This window comes from Salvelinus sp. IW2-2015, linkage group LG30, assembly GCF_002910315.2.
Source record: "Salvelinus sp. IW2-2015 linkage group LG30, ASM291031v2, whole genome shotgun sequence".
Classification (NCBI taxonomy): domain Eukaryota; kingdom Metazoa; phylum Chordata; class Actinopteri; order Salmoniformes; family Salmonidae; genus Salvelinus; species Salvelinus sp. IW2-2015.
In genome coordinates this window covers 20,960,252-20,981,414 of record NC_036869.1, presented here as the reverse complement: position 1 = coordinate 20,981,414, position 21,163 = coordinate 20,960,252, and the positions used below count along the sequence as shown (strand labels likewise).

Below are 21,163 nucleotides of genomic sequence, written 5' to 3'. Positions count from 1 at the left end.
GGGATGGTATCTAAATAACTGTAACGGATTACATTTAGAAAGTAAACTACCCAACCCTGCAGGCATGCTTCCATGGTGGCCTCTAATAGAGTGTGGGATGTGTGGTAGTTACCGTACCACCCAACACACTTGTTTGACTCTGTTATCCCTCTTTTAGAGTTCCTGAGCATTTGCATCCTGAGTATTTACTACCACATTGCCAAACATGTTTTCTCCCACCCAATTAAACCTGAGATTGTTACTGTACACACGAAGGAATGTTGTTCACTGAGGTAGTGACAGAAATTATCTGGTCATTTGTCCATCATTTTTGTCCTTTGTGTGCTGCTTTATATAAATTGAGCTCTTATGAATGAGACGCCAAACACCATATCATAGAAGAATCTGAACACACAGCTTCATTGAGAAGAGTAAGCTTATGTGTACACAGTACACCAGTTGTGCTATGACACTTGGACTAATACACAGACATCAGTTGTCATAACACAGTGGACTAAGATACCAGTACACCAAGTTGTCATAACACTGGGACAGGTAAAAGCACCAGAGCACAACACAGTTTGTCATGACAACGGTGGAGATGAGTGGGACTAGAGAACTGGGGACAGATTACTACAGGTACACCAGATTGATTGACACTGGTACTGGGGATGTAAGGCAACGTATCCGGCGATTGTCATAACACGGACTGGTAATGTGCACAGTACACCAGTTTGTGACCTAGAGCACTGGACTAAAACACAGTACACCAGTTGTCATTAACACTGGACTAAAACACAACACACCAGGTTGTCATAACACTGCGGACTTAAAAACAGCAGTTGGTACATCCAGTTGTCGGAGTAACACATGGGACTAGGGGGGTCAGTACACGAGTTGAGACCACTCAGGGTCAGAGCACTTGAACTAAATACACAGTACACCAGTTGGTTCTGGTGTACGACTGGGACTAGAGAAGACGACAGGGTACACAGTTGATGATGAAACTGGGAGGCGAGAAACAAACACACCAGTTTCATGAGCACGTTGGACTAGGATACATCTACGTACACCGGAGCGTTGGATTCGATAACGGCTTTGGGACTAGATAAGCACAGGTAAACTCAGGTATGTCGATAGAACTCTGGACTAATACGAACAATGGGAGTGGGACACCAGTTGGTCATAAACTCTGGGATAATCTCAGTGGGACTAGTGACACAGTACACCAGTTGTCATAACAATGAACTAATAAGGGGGAAAAAAGTCTGTTGTAAACTTGAATGCCTTCAACTGAAAATTGTCTTCCGATTTAACCCAACCCCTACCAGTCCAAAATTGTAATCAGCGACGTAACTTTTGGATTACCCAAATTCAGTAACATAATCTGATTACTTTCTGTTACTTTTGAATTACTTTACCCTTAAAGGGATAGTTCACCCAAATTACAAAATTACACATTGTTCCCTTACCCTGTAAGCAGTTTATGGACAAGGTATGACAGCAATCCATGCTTTGGTTTAGTTTCCCTGACACTGGTTCCAAATGCTAAGATTTTAGAATTTGTGGCACAAATCSCATTCACGTCCTGGTACCAAAATGTGCATTTTTCGCACATTATTAGAAGAAGACAAAAAGGATCCATCAAACACATTTGGTGTGTCATCATAGTAGTCTCTGACTTGGTGTCAGACTCACTCAGGTGGAACAACWGGCACCTTTTWATTTATTTATTTCACCTTTATTTAACCAGGTAAGCCAGCTGAGAACAAGTTCTCATTTACAACTGTGACCTGGCCAAGATAAAGCAAAGCAGYGCAWCAAAAAACAACAACACAGAGTTACACATGGAATAAACAAACGTACAGTCAATAACACAATACAAAATCTATATACAGTGAGTGCAAATGGAGTGTGTGCACCTTTTTTCAATGCTGAATTGAATGTCATTGAGGAAACAGAAAGGTGTCAAAGTATTTTTTCATTAATATTCTTTCTGAATTTAAAAGTKATCTTAGAAGTAATCRAGTTTTTTGTTGTTTCTGGTAACGTAACAGATTACAGTTATATTTTGGGGGGTAATCCGATTACATTTAACTGATTACAGGGTTGGGGAGAAATCAGTTACTCCCCAACCCTGCATGCGGGTACGTGTGTTTGCTTATACAGTACCAGTCAAAAGTTTGGACACACCTACTCATTCAAGGGTTTTTCTTTATTTTTACTATTTTCTACATTGTAAAATAATACTGAAGACATCAAAACTATGAAATAACACATATGGAATCATGTAGTAACCAAAAAAGTGTTAAAAAATTCCAAATACATTTTAGACTTTAAATTCTTCAAAGCTTTGCACACTCTTGGCACTCTCTCAACCAGCTTCATGAGGTAGTCACCTGGAATGCATTTCAATTAACAGGTGTGCCATGTTAAAAGTTAATTTGTGGAATTTCTTTCCTTCCTAATGCGTTTGAGCCAATCCGTGGTGTTGTGACAAAGTAGGGGGGTAAACAGAAGATAGCCCTATTTGGTAAAAGACCAAGTCCATATTATGGCAAGAACAGCTCGAATAAGCAAAGAGAWATGACAGTCCATCATTACTTTAAGACATGAAGGTCACTCAATCCGGAAAATGTAAGAGGACCACCACAGGAAAGGAAGACCCAGAGTGCTAAATCAGATGACCTGGCCTCCACAATCACCCGACCTCAACCCAATTGAGATGGTTTGGGGTTAGTTGGACCGCAGAGTGAAGGGAAAGCAGCCAACAAGTGCTCAGCCTATGTGGGAACTCCTTCAAGACTATTGGAAAGCATTCCAGGTGAAGCTGGTTGAGAGAATGCCAAGAGTGTGCAAAGCTGGTTGGCTACTTTGTTAGGCATAAACACACACCTGTTTTTCTTTAATTCTCCCTGTGTGTCTACAATCTCCTCTGTGACCACTCACAACACAGGTTGGTTACAACATCTGTCTGACTTGTGCCAGAGAATAGGTGATGCCAAGGCTGTTTGACATGGCAAGCCCTCAAGTATTCTGTTGATCAGATCAAATAGCGATTTCATGCTTTTTTAGTGACACTAGCTAGCCTGACCTAGTTTTGTTTATGACTACCTCTGGCAGGCTACCTTTGTATACTCTACACACGCAATTTGAGTTTGGGGGGGGGGGGGGAATGGAGACATTAGGTCCTGTGTGTGTGATGGTGATGAGTGTGTGGCTGGGTGGGCGCCAAGCACAGTGCCCCTGTTCAGTGAGCCATCAGATAAAGAAGGTGAGGTGGTGCCAGATGTACTCTATATCCAGAGCAGGAGTACACCCTTTGAACAAAAGTGTTCCAAAAGGTTCTCTTGGCTGTCCCCATAGTACAAGGTTCCCACTGGCGTCACACACACAACGAATATGTGCCCCTAAGTTTTCTGAGCAAAAGAAATTAAAGACAGCAAGTTATTTTAATTCCGAAAATCTGTTCCAAAGTACTCACGCATAATAAAAATATTTATGTGATCGCTTATAAATGTAAGCAAGGTTTTGGTGATTATGTTTTAGTAAAATATTATATATGTTTGGGCTTAGTGCAGTCAATTTGCAGTGTACAAATTATGACAATCCGCTCAAGAAATAATTGTCCTGCGGCTGAATCTAAACTCTCACTGTAACTGCGTTTATTTTTCAGCAAACTAAACATATGTAAATATTTGTATGAAAATAACAAGATCAACAACTGAGAGATAAACTGAACAAGTCACAGACATGTGACAACAGAAATGGAATAATGTGTTCCTAAAAAAGGGGGGGTCAAAATCAAAAGTAACAGTCAGTATTGGTGTGGTCACCAGCTGCATTAAGTACTGCAGTGCATCTCCTCCTCATGGACTGCACCAAATTTGGCCATTCTTGCTGTGAGATGTTACCCTACTCCTTCCACCAAGGCACCTGCAAGTTTCCGGACATTTCTGGGGGAATGTCCCTAGCCCTCAGCCTCCGATCCAACAGGTCCCAGACATGCTCAATGGGATTGAGATCCGGGCTCTTCGCTGGCCATGAGCAGAATACTGACATTCCTGTCTTGCAGGAAATCACGCATAGAACAAGCAGTATGGCTGGAGGCATTGTCATGCTTGAGAGTCATGTCAGGATGAGCCTGCAGGAAGGGTGCCACATGAGGAGGAGGATGTCTTCCCTGTAACGCACAGCGTTGAGATTGCCAGCAATGACAACAAGCTTAGTCCGATGACCTGTGACACACCTCCCAGACCATGACGACCCTCCACCTCCAAATCGATCCGCTCCAGAGTACAGGCCTCGGTGAATGCTCATTCCTTTGACGATAAACGTGAATCCGACCATCACCCCTGGTGAGACAAACCGGACTCGTCAGTGAAGAGCACTTTTTGCCAGTTCTGTCTGGTCCAGCGACAGTGAGTTTGTGCCCATAGGCGACGTTGTTGCCGGTGATGTCTGGTGAGGACCTACCTTACAACAGGCCTACAAGCCCTCAGTCCAGCTTCTCTCAGACTATTGCGTACAGTCTGAGCACTGACGGAGGATATGTGCGTTCCTGGTGTAATCGGGCAGTTGTTGTTGCCTTCCTGTACCTATTCCGCAGGTGTGATGTTTGGATGTACCGATCCTGTGCAGGTGTTGTTACACATGGCCTGCCACTGCAAGGATGATCAGCTGTCCATCCTGTCTCCCTGTAGCGCGTGTCTTAGGGGTCTCTACAGTACGGACATTGCAATTTATTTCCCTGGCCACATCTGCAGTACTCATGCCTCCTTGCAGCATGCCTAAGGCACGTTCACGCAGATGAGCAGGGACCCGGGTGTTTTTTCAGAAGTCAGTAGAAAGGTCTCTTTAGTGTCCTGAGTTTTCATAACTGTGACCTTAATTGCCTACCGTCTGTAAGCTGTTAGTGTCTTAACGACTTTCCACAGGTGCATGTTCATTCATTGTTCATTTGTTCATTGAACAAGCATGGGAAACAGTGTTTAAACCCTTTACAACGAAGATCTGTGAAGTTATTTGGATTTTTACAAATGATCTTTGAAAGACAGGGTCCTGAAAAAGGGACATTTCTTTTTTTGCTGAGTTTAGTTGAAGATCCCTGTCATAGGAGAACCGTTTTTGCTTCCAGGTAGAACACTTTTGCATTACATGTAGACCCCTCTGTGTAAAGGGTTCTACATGGAACTCAAAAGGTTCTACCTGGAACCAAAAGGGTTCTACCTGGAACCTAAAATGGTTCTTCAAAGGGTTATCCTAATGGGACAGCCGAAGAACCATGGTATCAGGTTCTACATAGCACCTTTTTTTCTAAGAGCGTAGTCATCCTCTGTGTTCCCCGATAGGAAAGTGTTGTTATGCGTCATGTGTGCCAATTGCTACTAGCTAGACTATCACTAGTTAACAAATATCAAACCAGAACAGGGTTAACTTTGGAAAATCTGCCTCATTTACTAAAACAAGCATTGGGACCGCAGGCCGGTAGTTTGAGACTCTCTGATCTAGGCTAAGGATAGTTAACTAGGCTAATGGTGTGTTCAGATGGTTCATGGGATTTCGTCTCTACCAGTCGATGAAGTCATAACTACCACATAAATGCATTTGATTGATTTTGAATTCAGAACAACTCTTCAACAAATGTGATTTGAGCTAAGCTACCTAATAAGAAGTTAATTTGCTTGCATTGACAATTTGTCAAACCATATTTTACATTTTAGCAGACGCTCTTATCCAGAGCAACTTACAGAAACAATTAGGTTTAAGTGCCTTGCTCAAGGGCACATTGGCCGATTATTCACCTAGTTGGCTCGGGGATTTGAACCAGTGCTCTTTTGGTTACYGGCCCAACGCACTTAACCGCTAGGCTAGCTGCTGCCCATATAGACCATATAGGTCAAACTAGCTTAAAAAAAGTGAAAAATCGTGAAGATGACTGATAATAATAATAAAATCTTACTGAAAGCTTATGTTAATTGGTTTGATTGTAATGGCTCCATTGGGTGAACTATCCCTTTAATATTACACTATTTAATTTAGTCTGTAATATCTTTCTCATTGCCATGTGGAATAAAACAAAAATACAGTATTTCGATAATTCTCATTTTGTTATTATACTGTCTACCGATAAACAAATGTTTTCATTTACATACTATAATCTTGTGGATTTGAGTAGCAGCAATCTGATTGGTCAGTAAGAGGTGTATGGGTGCARGATGTGAACAAGATAGATGAGTATAACCCTCACAAGGCTGCCGGCCCAGACGGCATCCCTAGCTGCGTCCTCAGAGCATGAGCAGACCAGCTGGCTGGAGTGTTTACGGACATATTCAATCCCTCCCTATCCCAGTCTGCTGTCCCCACTTGCTTCAAAATGTCCACCACTGTTCCTGTACCCAAGAAAGCAAAGGTAACTGAACTAAATGACTATCACCCCGTAGCACTCACTTCTGTCATCATGAAGTGCTTTGAGAGGTTAGTTAAGGAGGATCATATCAGCTCTACCTTACCTGCCACCCTAGACCCACTTCAATTTGCTTACTGCCCCAATAGATCCACAGACGATGCAATCGCCATTGCACTGYACACTGCCCAGTCACATCTGGACAAGAGGCATACCTATGTAAAAATGCTGTTCATTGACTATAGTTCATCATTCAACACCATAGTACCCTCCAAACTCATCATTAAGCTTGGGGCCCTGGGTCTGAACCCCGCCCTGTGCAACTGGGTCCTGGACTTCCTGAGGGGCCGCCCCCAGGTGGTGAAGGTAGGAAGCAACACCTCCACTTCGCTGATCCTAAACACAGAAGCCCCACATGGGTGCGTGCTCAGCCCCCTCCTGTACTCCCTGTTCACTCATGACTGCGTGGCCATGCCTGCCTCCAACTCAATCATCAAGTTTGCAGACGACACAACAGTAGTAGGCCTAATTACAACAATAATGAGACAGCCTACAGGGTGCACTGGGAGAGTGGTGCAAGGAAAATAACCTCTTACTCAACGTCAACAAAACAAAGGAGCTTGCATGGTGGACTTCAGGAAACAGCAGGAGGCTGAAGAATTTGGCTTGGCCCCTAAAACCCTCACAAACATTTACAGATGAACAATTGAGAACATGCTGTTGGGCTGTATCACCGCCTGGTACGGCAACTGCACCGACCGCAACCACAGGGCTCTCCAGAGGGTGGTGCGGTCTTCCCAATGCATAACCGGGAACAAACTACCTGCTGTCCATGACACCTACAGCACCCGATGTCACAGGTAGGCCAAAAAGATCAAGTACAACAACCACCCGAGCCACTGCCTGTTCACCCTGCTATCATTTAAAACATGTATTTAACCTTTATTTAACATCCAGAAGGCGAGGTCAGAACAGGTGCATCAAAGCCGGGACCGAGAGACTGAAAAACAGCTTCTATCTCAAGGCCATCAGCCTGTTAAATAGCCATCACTAGCCGGCTTCCACCCGGTTACGCAACCCTGCACCTTAGAGCCTGCTGTCCTATAAACATAGAATTGGAATCACCTACCACTATAATAATTGAACACTAGTCACTTTAATAATGTTTACATACTGCTTTACTCATCTAGCATCTACCAAATACTAATTGAGTGTATGTAAACTTCTGACYCACTGGGAATGTGATGAAAGAGTTTTAAGCTGAAATAAATAATTCTCTCTACTACTATTCTGACATTTCACATTCTTAAAATAAGGTGGTGATCTTAACTGACCTAAAACAGGGGATTTTTACTAGGATTAAATGTCAGAAATTGTGAAAAACTGAGTTTAAATATATTTGGCTAAGGTGTATGTAAACTTCCGACTTCAACTGTATATACTGTATTCTATTCTACTGTATTTTTGTCATTGCTCTATCTAATATKTATATATTTCTTAATTCCATTATTTTACTTTTAGATTTGTGTGTATTTCTGTGAATTGTTGGATACTACAGACCTGTTGGAGCCAGGAACACAAGCATTTCGCTACAGCCTGCTAAATAACATCTGCTAAATATGTGTATGTGACCAATACCATATGATTTGATTTCTAGCAGGGTTGATCTCTGAGTTTACAGAAGAGGCTCAAATGACCATCCCATGTCCAACTGGCCGCCCGTGTGACTGGCTACCCTCCCAGGGGGCAGTGGGGCCATGGAGTGACTGACCTCCTATAGGTATTACACATTGATGTGTAATCATCGCTGATGGTTAACTGCTCGCTGCGTAATCACGGCAGCAAGGACACTGTCTCTTGAACCTATTTTGTGTACTGGATTACTATATAGACTTTGTAGCCATAAACTTGTTATTCCGCAGCGACCATGGATGACACATACCTGCAAAACAAACCCAGGACACATACCTGCAAAACAAACCCAGGGTGGGATATTTGAGTTTTGACATCTTGATTGGTCACCTTGACAGGATCAGGTTATTGCAAGGTTAATGGCATGACAAATGGGTCAGTTTTTCTGCAATCTACACTGTGGTGGGTCCTGGTGAAGACATGAATCTACACTGTGGTAGGTCCTGGTGAAGACATGAATCTACACTGTGGTGGGTCCTGGTGAAGACATGAATCTACACTGTGGTGGGTCCTGGTGAAGACATGAATCTACACTGTGGTGGGTCCTGGTGACGACATAAATCTAGACTGTGGTGGGTATTGGTGAAAACATGAATCTACAACTGCTGGTGGGGTCCTGGTGAAGACATGAATCTACATCGTGGTGGGTCTGGTGAAAACACGAATCTACACTGTGGTGGGTCTGGTGAAGACATGAATTAACACTGTGGTAGGGTCTGGTGAAAACATGGAATCACACTGTGGTGGGTCTGGTGAAAACATGAATCTACACTGTGGTGGTCTGGTGAAGACATGAATCTACACTGTGGTGGGTCCTGGGGAAAATGATCTACACTGGTGGGCTGTGAAGACATGAATCTACACTGTGGTGGGTCTGGTGAAAACATGAACTACACTGTGGTGGGTCCCTGGTGAAGACATGAATCTACACTGTGGTGGGTCCTGGTGAAGACATTAATCTAGCCTGTGATGGATCCTGGTGAACATGAATCTCGAAACTGTGGTGGGTCCGGTGGAAGAACATGAAATCTACACTGCGGTGGGTCCCGGTGAAGACATGTTGTTTTAAAGCGCTCATTCTGTCAACAACAGGCTTATCAGTGGACCCTTCAATTACTCTTTTTCCTGAATGCCTTGTGTGTGTGTGGTGTGTGTGTGGTGTGTGTGTGTGGGTGTGTGTGTGTGTGTGTTGTGTGTGTGTGTGTGTGTGTGTGTGTGTGTGTGTGTGTGTGTGTGTGTCATCTGATGATCCCTGTCAGGGTATCTTGTCATGTGATAATAGCTTCTCATGTCTTCTGAAACTAGAGTCATTATGCCTCCTACTGGTTACAGGGCTGCTACCCGTGCAGGGCCGTATTCATAAAATGTCTGAGAGTGAAGTTTGGGGGCTGATCTACAAAACTAGAGTTATTATGCCTCCTACTGGTTACAGGGCTGCTACCCGTGCAGGGCCGTATTCATAAAATGTCTCAGAGTGAAGTTTGGGGGCTGATCTACAAAACTAGAGTTATTATGCCTCCTACTGGTTACAGGGCTGTTAGCCCGTGCCGGGCGGTATTCATAAAATGTCYGAGAGTGAAGTTGGGAGAAGATTTGCCTTTTTAGATCACAGCACAAGATTAGATGGGCAGCGGGGMCCTGATCCCAGATCAGCACCCCTATTCTGTGATGCTTCATGAATACGGGCCCTGGCTCAAATTAATCCACTTTGGATTTAACATTCAAAGTATCCTTTGCCCCCAAATGACGGATTCCACACAAGACATATTGGCTGTTGGGTACGTGTAACAGTAGCACCACCCAATGGATTAGTGGCCTATTCATTCCACTTGTGACAGAAATCAGCCAAGTCACTAGTATTATATTATGTTAACATGCTTCCAAAATTAAACATTGTTTGTCCGGCTCAGTCAATTATATCCTGTTTAATCTAAAACATAAAGTTAACTATGTACAATTATTTCTTAAATATATACATATTTTAAACCTTTATTTAACTAGACAAGTCCGTTAAGAACAAGTTCTTATTTACAATGACAGCCTACACCGGCCAAACCCGGACGACGCTGGGARAATTGTGCGCCGCACTATGGGACTCCCAATCACGGCCGGTTTTGATACATCCTGGAATCGAACCASGGTGTCTGTATTTTATTTGTTACCTTTATTTAACTAAACTTTATTTAACTAACTATTTAACTGTAGTGACGCCTGAGATGCAGTGCCTTAGACCGCTGCGCCACTCGTTAGCCTTATAATAGTGAAGTATAGCTTTGTTGCACCTTAAATACAAAATGCAGTGGCATTTTCTGTTTCTGTTCTCTTTTCTGTTTCCCGTCTCTGTTATTTTATTGAGCAACAATCCAAATATATCATCTACATTTGCAGCCTCAAAACATTTGATACAAAATTACCCGACACAGTTACATCATCACCACAGAATCACCCGCCTCAACTAGGCTATGCAACAGAATAGAAACAGGAAGCAATATCGACAGGCTGATTTATTTTTATGTGGCTGTCATATTTCATTTGAACCATTAGACTTCCGTTGTTGCAATTGCCTGAAGTTAATACAGAATCGTCGTGAAAAGCCTAAAGTATAGCCAGACATCAGCTGTTGTTTTGTCTCTCTTATATAATAATTTACGTGCTTAAGATGACTTCCATCTACAAAGACAATGACCCACATTCTTTGGAGCTTGTGGAAGATCTTGGTCAAGATAACAGTCAAGAGGAGTTGGACTTTTCTTACCTGTTTTTGTACAACCCATCTGACGACTTTCGCGTGATTGAAGGTAAGAGCATCTTCCTGAAGTGCCGCCAAGGGCAATCAATCAATAATGTATGTTTAGAGTTTACAACAATTAGATGTTAATTCAGGATAACAAAAATAACCAAGGTAGCCTAATCACATAATCAKATTTTGTACACTAGCCTACTCAGAAAAGATGGAAGATKTTAGMATATTCACATGAAAATCTGTCGCCTRAAGACTCTGGTAGTCCAGTTTCTCTTTGATTATGCCTGCACATCCTGGTTTACCAGGAGCCCCAAACATTAACAAAAAAATAAGCTATCAGCCAATAAAGCTTGTAAGATTTGTAGTTAAAGTCCACCCTCATACTTATCTGGAGGTTGAGCATTTCTTTCGTCTCTATCTCTGTAACGTTTCTATATCGATGTAATTGTATACGTATTTATGTACAAATAGGGACCACAATGGAAATAAGTCCCAGACTCAATGTATATATATATKTATTTGTTTAACTGACARACAAAATCAATCRATCGATCAATCCAAACTGTGCAGAGCATCTTCCTGAAGTGCCGTCAAGAGCAATCAATCAATCATTTATGTTTAAATTGGAGTTTACAACAATTCGATGTTTATTCGTGATTTAAAAAACAAAAGTAGCCTAATCACATAATCATATTTTGTACACTAGCCTAGTCAGAAAAGACTACAGTCACAAACCGAAATGTGATAGAATACATTTTAATAGCTTTGACATGCTGGTCTGTGGTCTCCACTGTTCAAATTCATGCATGGCTTTGTGATTTAGTTTATATTTAGGGACAGATCATAATTTACTGTGAGGGGTGGTCCAAAATGGGGGAGGGCTGTCAAAAAATGTTTTTTGCTTTGGGGAGGGTTGTGTGGTTTTTTGGGGGGGCACAGGGGAGGGTAGTGTGTTTTTCCCTGGTTTACTCGCTCTTCTGCTCATATTTCCCCTTAACAACAATGGCTTTTACTTTTGATATTACCCTAATAAAGTTTACAATAGTTTGTGAAGGTTTGGTAGGATGTGGCTATTATTAAGCTTTAGCTACTGCAGGCCTATGATATGAAGGCAGTGTGCCCCGGACCTCCAACTGACTCCCACAGTTTAACTTGAGGTGAGGAAGACTGTTTCAGGCCTACCAGAGTTACTCCTATAATCTAACAACATAATGCTTATCTTTATACAAAATATTTCTGATAGAAAATGAACCAATTACCCTGTTTCTGTACATCTATGTCTGTATAGCAGACACAGTAGACAATCTGACATAAAGAAATGTGTGTCGTAGCATGCCACCAGCATATCTCTCTCTCCTTCTCTCTGGGGTTAGGCCTAAGCTTTTCTTCCGTTATATATTTATTTTATATTATTAAAATATAATGAAATTCATACAGTGGACACTAACCCCTGGGATAGGCCTATGCATGCGATGCTCGGACAGCTGAACCGTGAGGTGGACAATTTATTGTTTTAGGAAAGTAACCAAAAACAAAACAGAAAAATAGGCTATAAAGTTTTGCATATGCTACACATCGAAACACAAGGAATAGTGTTTTTGTAATTTGTTATAGGCTGTTTTTAAGTATACGTAAWTGWRGCTCATTTGGGCAACGCCCCTTGKTTATTGATGGTGCTGGCTGCCACAGGGTGGATCTGAATGCATATGGATGTACATTACATTTTTCAAATGTTCGGTAATTTAAAATCTTCGCTGTCATGTTGTACGCCTCCAAATTTTCCGAAAGGAAACTCTGAAATGGCATATTCTTTTTGGAAGATTTTWGAATATTCGCATGAAAATCTGTCGCCAGTTGGATGGAAACCTATAGACCCCSTAAAGACTCTGACAAGTACGCTAGTCCAGTGTCTCTTTGATTATGCTGCACATCATGGTTCACCAGCAGCCCCAAATATCAGCCAAACCAGCTTGTAAGAACTGTACTTAAACTCCCCCCTCAAACTCATCTGGAGGTTGAGCATGTTTTCCTCTCTATCTCTGTAATGTGTCTCTATCTCTGTAATGTGTCTCTATCTCGTGTAAGTGTCTCTATCTCTGGTAATGTGTTCTATCTCTGTAATGTGTCCTCTATCTCTGTAATGTGTTCCTCTATCTTGTAATTCTCTTTCTGTACATGTGTCCTATCTCTGTAATGTTTGTCTCTATCTCTGTAATGTGTCCTCTATCTCGTCGTAATGTGTCTCTATCTCTGTAATGTGTCTGTATCTCTCTGTATGTGTCTCTTCTCTGTAATGTTCGTTCTATCTCTGTAATGTGTCTCTATCCTTCTGTAATGTGTCTCTATTCTGTAATGTGGTCTCTAATCTCTGTAATGTGTCTCCTATCTTGTAATGTCTCTCCTATCTCTGTAATGTGTCTCTAGTCTCGTAATGTGTTGCTCTATCTCTATAATGTGTTCTATCTTGTATGTCTCCTAATCTCTGTAATGTGTCTCTACTCTGTAATGTATGTGTTTTCTGTAGTATGGGTTTGTGTCTCTCTGTAATGTGTCTCTATCTCTGTAATGTGTCTATCTCTGTAATGTCTCTATCTTGTAATGTTTGTATTATTGCCTTTCTGATCGTTCTATGTAATGGTGTCTCTATCTCTGTAATGTGTTTGTATCTATGTAATGTGTCTGTATCTCTGTAATGTGTTTGTATCTATGTAATGTGTCTGTATCTCTGTAATGTGTCTGTATCTCTGAAATGTGTCTGTTTCTATGGAATTGTATATGTATTTATGTTAAAAAAAAATAGGGACCACAATGGAAATAAGTCCCCGACTTTATTGTGGAATCCTGGTCACTTGAAAACATCTTTGTGCATATATTTATATTTAATAAAATCAATCAATCGATCAATCCAAACTGTGCAGCGGCTAATTGAGGAATTGAAATAGACATCTGTTACAAAACACCAAAAAAGTTTAATGACATTCGGAGATTGTCAAGCTAAGCCTGTGTTACTGGGTCAGCATACGATGTAGGGAGGGATTGACATACAGTAGTCTATTTATTGTTGTGTTGAAAATGAAAACCATGATATTGAAGTGSCTGAAGTCGGTATGCTTTGTTTWYTGGTTGTATGTTKYATTGGCACAGAAACCTGTTGGTGGAAAATGTGTTGCATATATTTAATATATTTATAAATATGGCATCAAAATGTTGAAAGTCTGATTTCCCCCCAGATGATCATTGTCTGCAGACAGCTCTGATCGTAGTTTAATGAAACAGGCAGKGAGAGTGAGCTCGTCTGTGGTGGTCGGTGAACCCTCAACCTTTGGCCCGTAGCYCTGCGTGGCATCGACTGTGCCACAAAAGCATGCAGAAGTAGTTACGTCRATATCCACATTTATAAACACAGGGTCACTACAGTTACCGTTATTTGWGGTCGTAAACATTACTCTGAGTTAATTCTATGAGGGGGGAGGGTGTTCAATGTATTTTAAAGTACAAGGGGAGGGTCATGTGAAAGTATTTTGGACTTTGGGAAGGGGGGTGCATTTTGTTTATGATACCTTGAGTTGGACCAGCCCCTCCACCAGTAAATGTTGATCTGTCCCGTAGCCATATTTAACCCCTGTTGAATTATGGACTATCCAATAATAGAGGAACAGCCTACTCAGCTGTCAAACGCTTATGTTGTAAAATCCTCGACCCAGTGTAACTCTATGTCTATTTCACATGCCTGCTGTTTTAAGAACAAGTTTCCTATTATTGCTGGTAATTGCCTGATGTTCATAAAAAAATACTTGGTAACAAAATTTCTAAGAACAAAAAATATAGTCACTGAAATTGCATGTGTTAGTTTAGAAGAAATCACCATTCTGATCCTGAAATGTTGCAATACATAATGCCTAAATGAGTACTCCCTTCATCCTGCCATATTCTTAGCAGACAACTCAGGGGTTCCCCCTCGCGGAGATCACAACCCTTCATCTATGGTGCCCTACCCTTGTGACGGAAGCTCCACTAACGCCCCTACAACCTCCAGCCACACCTCTTACCACCATGGACCTGTCCCTGACAGCCTGTCTGGGCCTGGGTTTAACTCGCTGGATCTCCCCTCCAGGCCAAGGGGTGCTCCCTCTCCTAGCCCCAGGATTGAGATCACCCCATCAGGGGACCCTCACCAGACTCATCCCCTGGACGCCAGCCCCAGAACCACGGCCCTGACTGTGCCTGGCTATGAGAACACGGCCTATCGAGAACCCCAGAGCCCTGCCAGCAGCAACTCCTCCACGGGCTGGCTGTCTGAGACCTACTCGCCCTGGGTCTCGCCTTGTGTATCTCCCAGTGGTGGTGGGGGCGTGGTTGGCTTGACCGCCTTGGACCTCCTCCCGGGCCTCCAGGGCATCCATACGTCCTCGGCCCACTCCTCCCCTGGGACCTCCCCGCGAACCAGCATCACAGAGGAGACTTTCCTGGTACCGCAGAGTCAGCGGTCTTCCTCGCCACACTCCCACGATTACCCCCGCTCTCGCTCCGCYTCTCCTCAGGGAAAACGCACCTAYGACCAGTACAGCGGCCCCAATCTGGGGACCACCAGCCAGCAGCAGCAGCGCTCCCGGAGCCCAAGCCCCAGCCCCTCGCCTCACCACCCCCAAGGACGACCCTTGGCCCAAGCTGACCCACAGGGCAATGCCCCTCAGCAGATGCCCAGCGTTGAAGAGGTGTTGAGCTGCCTCAGCTCCAGCATGCCCAGGGCGGTCCCCTCCAAGATGGTGCGGCCCAGTGTTGAGTGCTATACGTATGGAGAGAGCCAGGGGGAGCATGGGCGGAGAGGCAGAGCTGGGGCTGAGACCTTCTACATCCTCCCTACATCTTTCTGGCCGGCTTCACTAGCCCATGGAGCCTTCAGGTATAATGTGATCCCTCATAAGAATGAAAAGATGATCCCTCATAAGAATGAAAAGTAATGACAGTCACATGAATCTGTAATGACAGGTTAAGAAGTAATGACAGTCACATGAATCTGTAATGACAGGTAAATAAGTAGTATTAAGAAAACCTTAGAGGAATTTCATTTGAAATTGTGATGTAATGTACTGATGTGTATTTTGTGTGTTATGGCAGGAAATGTTCTGAGTGAAAACCCTCTCTCTTTCTTTCTCCCACACCCTTTTCGCCTCTCATCTCTCTCTCTAACTCTCTCTCTCTCTCTCTCTCTCTCTCCTCTCTCCTCAATAATCCTCTCTCTCTCCTCTCTCTCTTCTCTCTCTCTCTCTCCTCCTCTCTCTCCTCTCTCATCTCTCTCTCTCTCCTCTTCTCTTCTCTCTCTCTCTCTTCCTCTCATCTCTCTCTCTCTCTCCTCTCTCTCTCTGTCTCTTCTCTCTCCTCATGCTCTCACCTCCTCTCATCTCTCTCTCTCTTGACTAATTCTCTGCTCTATAACACTACATCCAATATCTCTCTTCTCTCTCTCTCTCTCATCAGTGGCATCCCTGTGCCATCTCTGCCCCCTCTAGAGTGGCACTTGCCCAGTCACTCCGACCAGTATGAGCTCTGTCTGGAGCAGCAGCCTAAACAGCACCACCGGGCCCACTACGAGACAGAGGGCAGCAGGGGAGCAGTCAAAGCGGCCAGCGGAGGACACACTGTGGTTCAGGTACTGGGTGTGGGAATGGGGGAGTGTGTGTTTGTTTAACCTTTGTATGTATGTACAGTATGTATGTAAAACTTTTCAAAGACTACAGCCACCCTAGTCATAGACAGAGTATCGCAAGGCAAGCGTTACTCTGTACCGGTACCCCCTGTATATAGTCTCGCTATTGTTATTTTACTGCTGCTCTTTAATTACTTGTTCCTTTTATTTCTTATTCGTATTTTTWAAACTGCATTGTTGGTTAGAGGCTCGTAAGTAAGCCTTTCACTGTAAGGTCGACACCTGTTGTATTCGGCGCATGTGACTAATACAATGTGATTTTATTTGATGTATGTATACATGGGTGTTGACATGTGGAACGCTTTCGACACCTTGTTGGATCCATGCYCCGACTAATTTGGTATACTCAGTGTACAGTGCAGCTTTTACTCCTGTGTGTATGAATATGTGTCTGTGGTGGTATTTCCTTGTCATTACGTCACCATGTCTGTCTCAGGTGCCCAGCAACAATATGTAAATGAACAAATGTATCAGCCTGCATTATTATGACTAAACCCATTCAACCACAAAACCAGCACAGTTAAACCACCATAGGACGTTTTCATATGAAAATCGGTACGCTGGTTTGGTTTCCTGGAGCATTTGTGAGAATTACGTTTTGGTTTCACATGACCTGATAATAACCGATTCAGGGTATGATTTGCGAGACGTTAATTCAACATGACATTAGCAAGCTAGCTTGTTTACAAGGGGGAAACAGTTCCACGCAATTAACCCAATACCTGACACGCCAGTCCTGAATCCTGGACCTGCTACTGACGCAGGGTTCCAGGGTTCCTTTGTGTTTCACACACGCTACATAGAACGGGCCAGGGTACCAAACGCTCCCGGCTCTTTACCATTTAAGCCTGGGATCAAGGTTAACTTTCAAGTGTATTTTAAATTATGGAAGATCCACCCATATGAAGTATAAAGTTCAGGGACATATTGACTAAGCCATGCTGGTTTTATTGTATAGTTACTAATGCAGTGAGCTGTCTTCTCATCTCAGGATGTGAAAGCCATTTCTGGGTCCAGGGCAACAGTAGTGATGCTATCCTTCTGCTAACCATTAGCCATATGCAAATAATTATGTCGGGAGTTGGCCTTTCGTAACCTATGAAGTCATTTTCCTTCATTATGTAACAGAATTCAACTGTGATATTGTTGGARGTAGTTAACCCTTGATGTTCTCAAAGTAATTATGGACGTCTCCGATTTCAACAGTTTTATCAGTTCATATTTTGATAAGTACATTTAGAAGAAAAGGGTTCCAAAAGGGTTCTCCTATGGGGACAGCCGAAGAACCCTTTAAGGTTCTAGATAGCACCTTTTTGTTCTAAGAGTGTAGAATGAATTATGGTCCCGTGGAYTACATATTAGAATGATATGATTATTTACTGTCATGTTTAAAAGCTGTAAGAATACTGTAGCTCTGCAGTACARAGGACACAGTCTTGAATTCAACAGTATCAAAAATGTTAAATGGATACACTCCAAGATCGAAGTGTGTCAGTTGTTTTTAGAACCCACATCYAATGTCATTGATTGCGTAGAGTCAGCTCTGCCTCAACCACAAATGAATGGAAAAGATAAGCAGCCAATAAGATTTGGTTTTGGCACATAGGTGATTCTACGCAATAGATGTCTTGGGATGTGGACATATCTCAACACAAGACCACTATTGAGGTCTGAAAACGTTGGTTTTTGGAGTGTAACGTCCCCTTAAAGGTAAAACGGTTTCTTTGGTTGTATCTCTCGACAGCTTCATGGGTACAGAGGCACTGCTCCACTGGGTCTGCTGGTGTTCATCGGAACGGCTGACGAGAGGGTCCTCAAACCCCATGCCTTCTACCAGGTGCACCGCATCACGGGGAAAACGGTCACCACACCAAGCCAAGAGAGAAAGGTCCATGGCACCAAGGTCCTGGAGATCCCTCTGGAGCCCAAGAACAACATGAGAGCAGTGTAAGGAGAGCAGTCAAGTTAGACAGTACACACACACACACACACAACACACACACACACACACACACACACCACACACACCACACACACACACACACACACACACACACACACACACACACACACACACAAACACACATATGTTTTCAGAGCTAGGGTATAAATAATTAATAAAACATTGTTTACTTCCTTGTAAAGGATTGACTGTGCTGGGATACTAAAGCTGAGAAATGCTGACATCGAGCTCAGGACAGGCGAGACAGACATGGACGCAAAAACACCTGTGTCCGCCTTGTCTTTCGGGTCCATATCTCCTCAACCAGGAGGACAGTATGTCTCTCTTCAAGTGGCCTCCCTTCCCATCGAGTGTTGTAAGTGAACTTTTGTTCCTGAAACCCAAATTCTATTACTACTACAAATAATAATCATAAATCTAGCTGCGAGCAGCAATGAACGGGGTTCACAGGATGACAGGAAGGACACAAGATCAGTTGGATATCAAAGCAAGCATGTAGGAACTATCTTCCTTTATGTGCAATCAGTGAAGGCATTACCATGATTATCTCTCAATACCACAAGGATGACGCAGGTGAAGTGTAGTCTAATGCTGTAGGTTGGTTATCTTTGAATTAAAGTCATTCATGTATTGAGTTTATATATAAATATTATATTTATAATATATATACGCTGACTGCTCAAGGGCACAACTTCTGGTTTCTAATTTTCCTAAATAAAAGATCTACTTTTCACTACGTTCAGACCACATAATAGGGCAACACTATGTGATTATACAGATACAGTGCATTCGGAAAGTATTCAGACCCCTTCCCTTTTTCCACATTTTGTTACGTTATCGACTTATTCTAAAATTGATCCAATAATTTTTTCCTCATCAATTTACACACAATACCCATAGTGACATCACAATATTCCATAATCACAAAGTGAAAACTGTTTTTTAGAATTTTTTTGCACATTCATTAAAAATACAAAACAGAAATACCTTATTTATATAAGTATTCAGACCCTTTGCTATGAGACTCGATCTGGCTCAGGCACATCTTGTTTCCTTTGATCATCCTTGAGATGTTTCAGAACTTTCTTGGAGTCCACCTGTGGTAAATTCAATTGATTGGACATTGATTTGGAAAGGCACACATCTGTCTACAGTATATAAGGTCCCACAGTTGACAGTGCATGTCAGAGCAAAAACCAAGCCATGAGGTCGAAGGAAATGTCCGCAAAGCTCAGAGAGAGGGTTGTGTCAATGCACAGATCTGGGGAAGGCTACCAAAAACTTTCTTGAAGGTCCCCAAGAAGACAGTGGCCTCCATTATTCTTAAGAGGAAGACGTTTGGAACCACCAAAACTCTTCTAAGGCTCCCTGACCAAGAACCCAAAGGTCACGGAGACAGAGCTCCAGAGATCCTCTGTGGAGATGGAGAACATTCCAAAAGGACAACCATCTCTGCAGCACTCCACAATCAGGCTTTTATGGTAGAGTGGCCAGACGGAAGCCAGCACACACATACCAATTGATTAATGGACTGCTCAATGTATTTATTTTTTTATCTTGCTTTGTTTGCTATTTCCAAATCTCTGATAAGCTACACAGGAAATGGCTGAAAAAGCCCATATTAATTTACGTAGCCTTAGAAATAAGGTTCATGAAACCAATAACTTGCTATATTAGCCATTTCTGAGACTCACTTAGATAATTCATTTGATGACAGCAGTAGCAATACAACGATATTCCATCTATAGAAGACACGGAAATGCTTATGGGGGAAGTGTTGCTGTAATATACAGTATATATATTCAGAGCCATATCCCTGTAATGCTTAGAGAAAATCTCATGTCAAGTGTTTATTGAACTGTTGTGGTTGCAGGTTCACTTGGCACATCTAAAGCCTTTTCTTTTGGGGTGTTGCTATAGGCCACCAAGTGCTAACAGTCAGTATCTAAATAATATGTGTGAAATGCTTGATAGTGTATGTGATGTAAACAGAGAGGTCTACTTTCTTGGGAACCAGGGTGTTTACAAACACTACAGGAACAAGATCATCAACATGTATCAATCACATGTTACTAATACTGTAGAACATTGTTCTAAAGCTGTATCAGTACCCATTGGATGCAGTGATCACAGTATAGTGGCTGTATCCAGGAAAGCCAAAGTTCCAAAAGTGGGCCTAAAATAGTGTATTGGAGATCATACTAAATACAGTGGGAGAACAAATATTTGATACACTGCCGATTTTGCAGGTTTTCCTACTATACAAAGCATGTAGAGGTCTGTAATTTTTATCATAGGTACACTTCAACTTGAGAGACGGAATCTAAAACAAAAATCCAGAAAATCACATTGTATGATTTTTAAATAATTAATTTGCATTTTATTGCATGACATAAGTATTTGATCACTACCAACAGTAAGAATTCCGGCTCTCACAGACCTGTTAGTTTTTCTTTAAGAAGCCCTCCTGTTCTCCACTCATTACCTGTATTAACGCACCTGTTTGAACTCGTTACCTGTATAAAAGACACCTGTCCACACACAATCAAACAGATTCCAACCTCTCCACAATGGCCAAGACCAGAGAGCTGTGTAAGGACATCAGGGATAAAATTGTAGACCTGCACAAGGCTGGGATGGGCTACAGGACAATAGGCAAGCAGCTTGGTGAGA

The 21,163-nt window shown here is 42.5% G+C and overlaps 1 protein-coding gene across 3 annotated transcripts in view; it reads left to right on the top strand.

The window, feature by feature from the left end:
* The first annotated feature begins 10,106 nt into the window (after positions 1-10,106).
* LOC111955389 (nuclear factor of activated T-cells, cytoplasmic 2-like) overlaps positions 10,107-21,163 on the top strand; it is a 41,123-nt gene continuing 30,066 nt past the window's right edge. For 2 of the 3 annotated variants that reach the window (XM_070436009.1, XM_070436007.1), the window contains exons 1-5: positions 10,108-10,875; positions 14,757-15,723; positions 16,299-16,470; positions 18,272-18,474; positions 18,673-18,845. In XM_070436009.1, coding sequence (XP_070292110.1) covers positions 10,737-10,875; positions 14,757-15,723; positions 16,299-16,470; positions 18,272-18,474; positions 18,673-18,845 — 1,654 coding nt within the window. In that variant the 5' untranslated portion in view covers positions 10,108-10,736. Of the gene's footprint in view, positions 10,876-14,756; positions 15,724-16,298; positions 16,471-18,271; positions 18,475-18,672; positions 18,846-21,163 lie in introns of all 3 variants that reach the window. The other variant, XM_070436008.1, reaches the window with a different exon arrangement.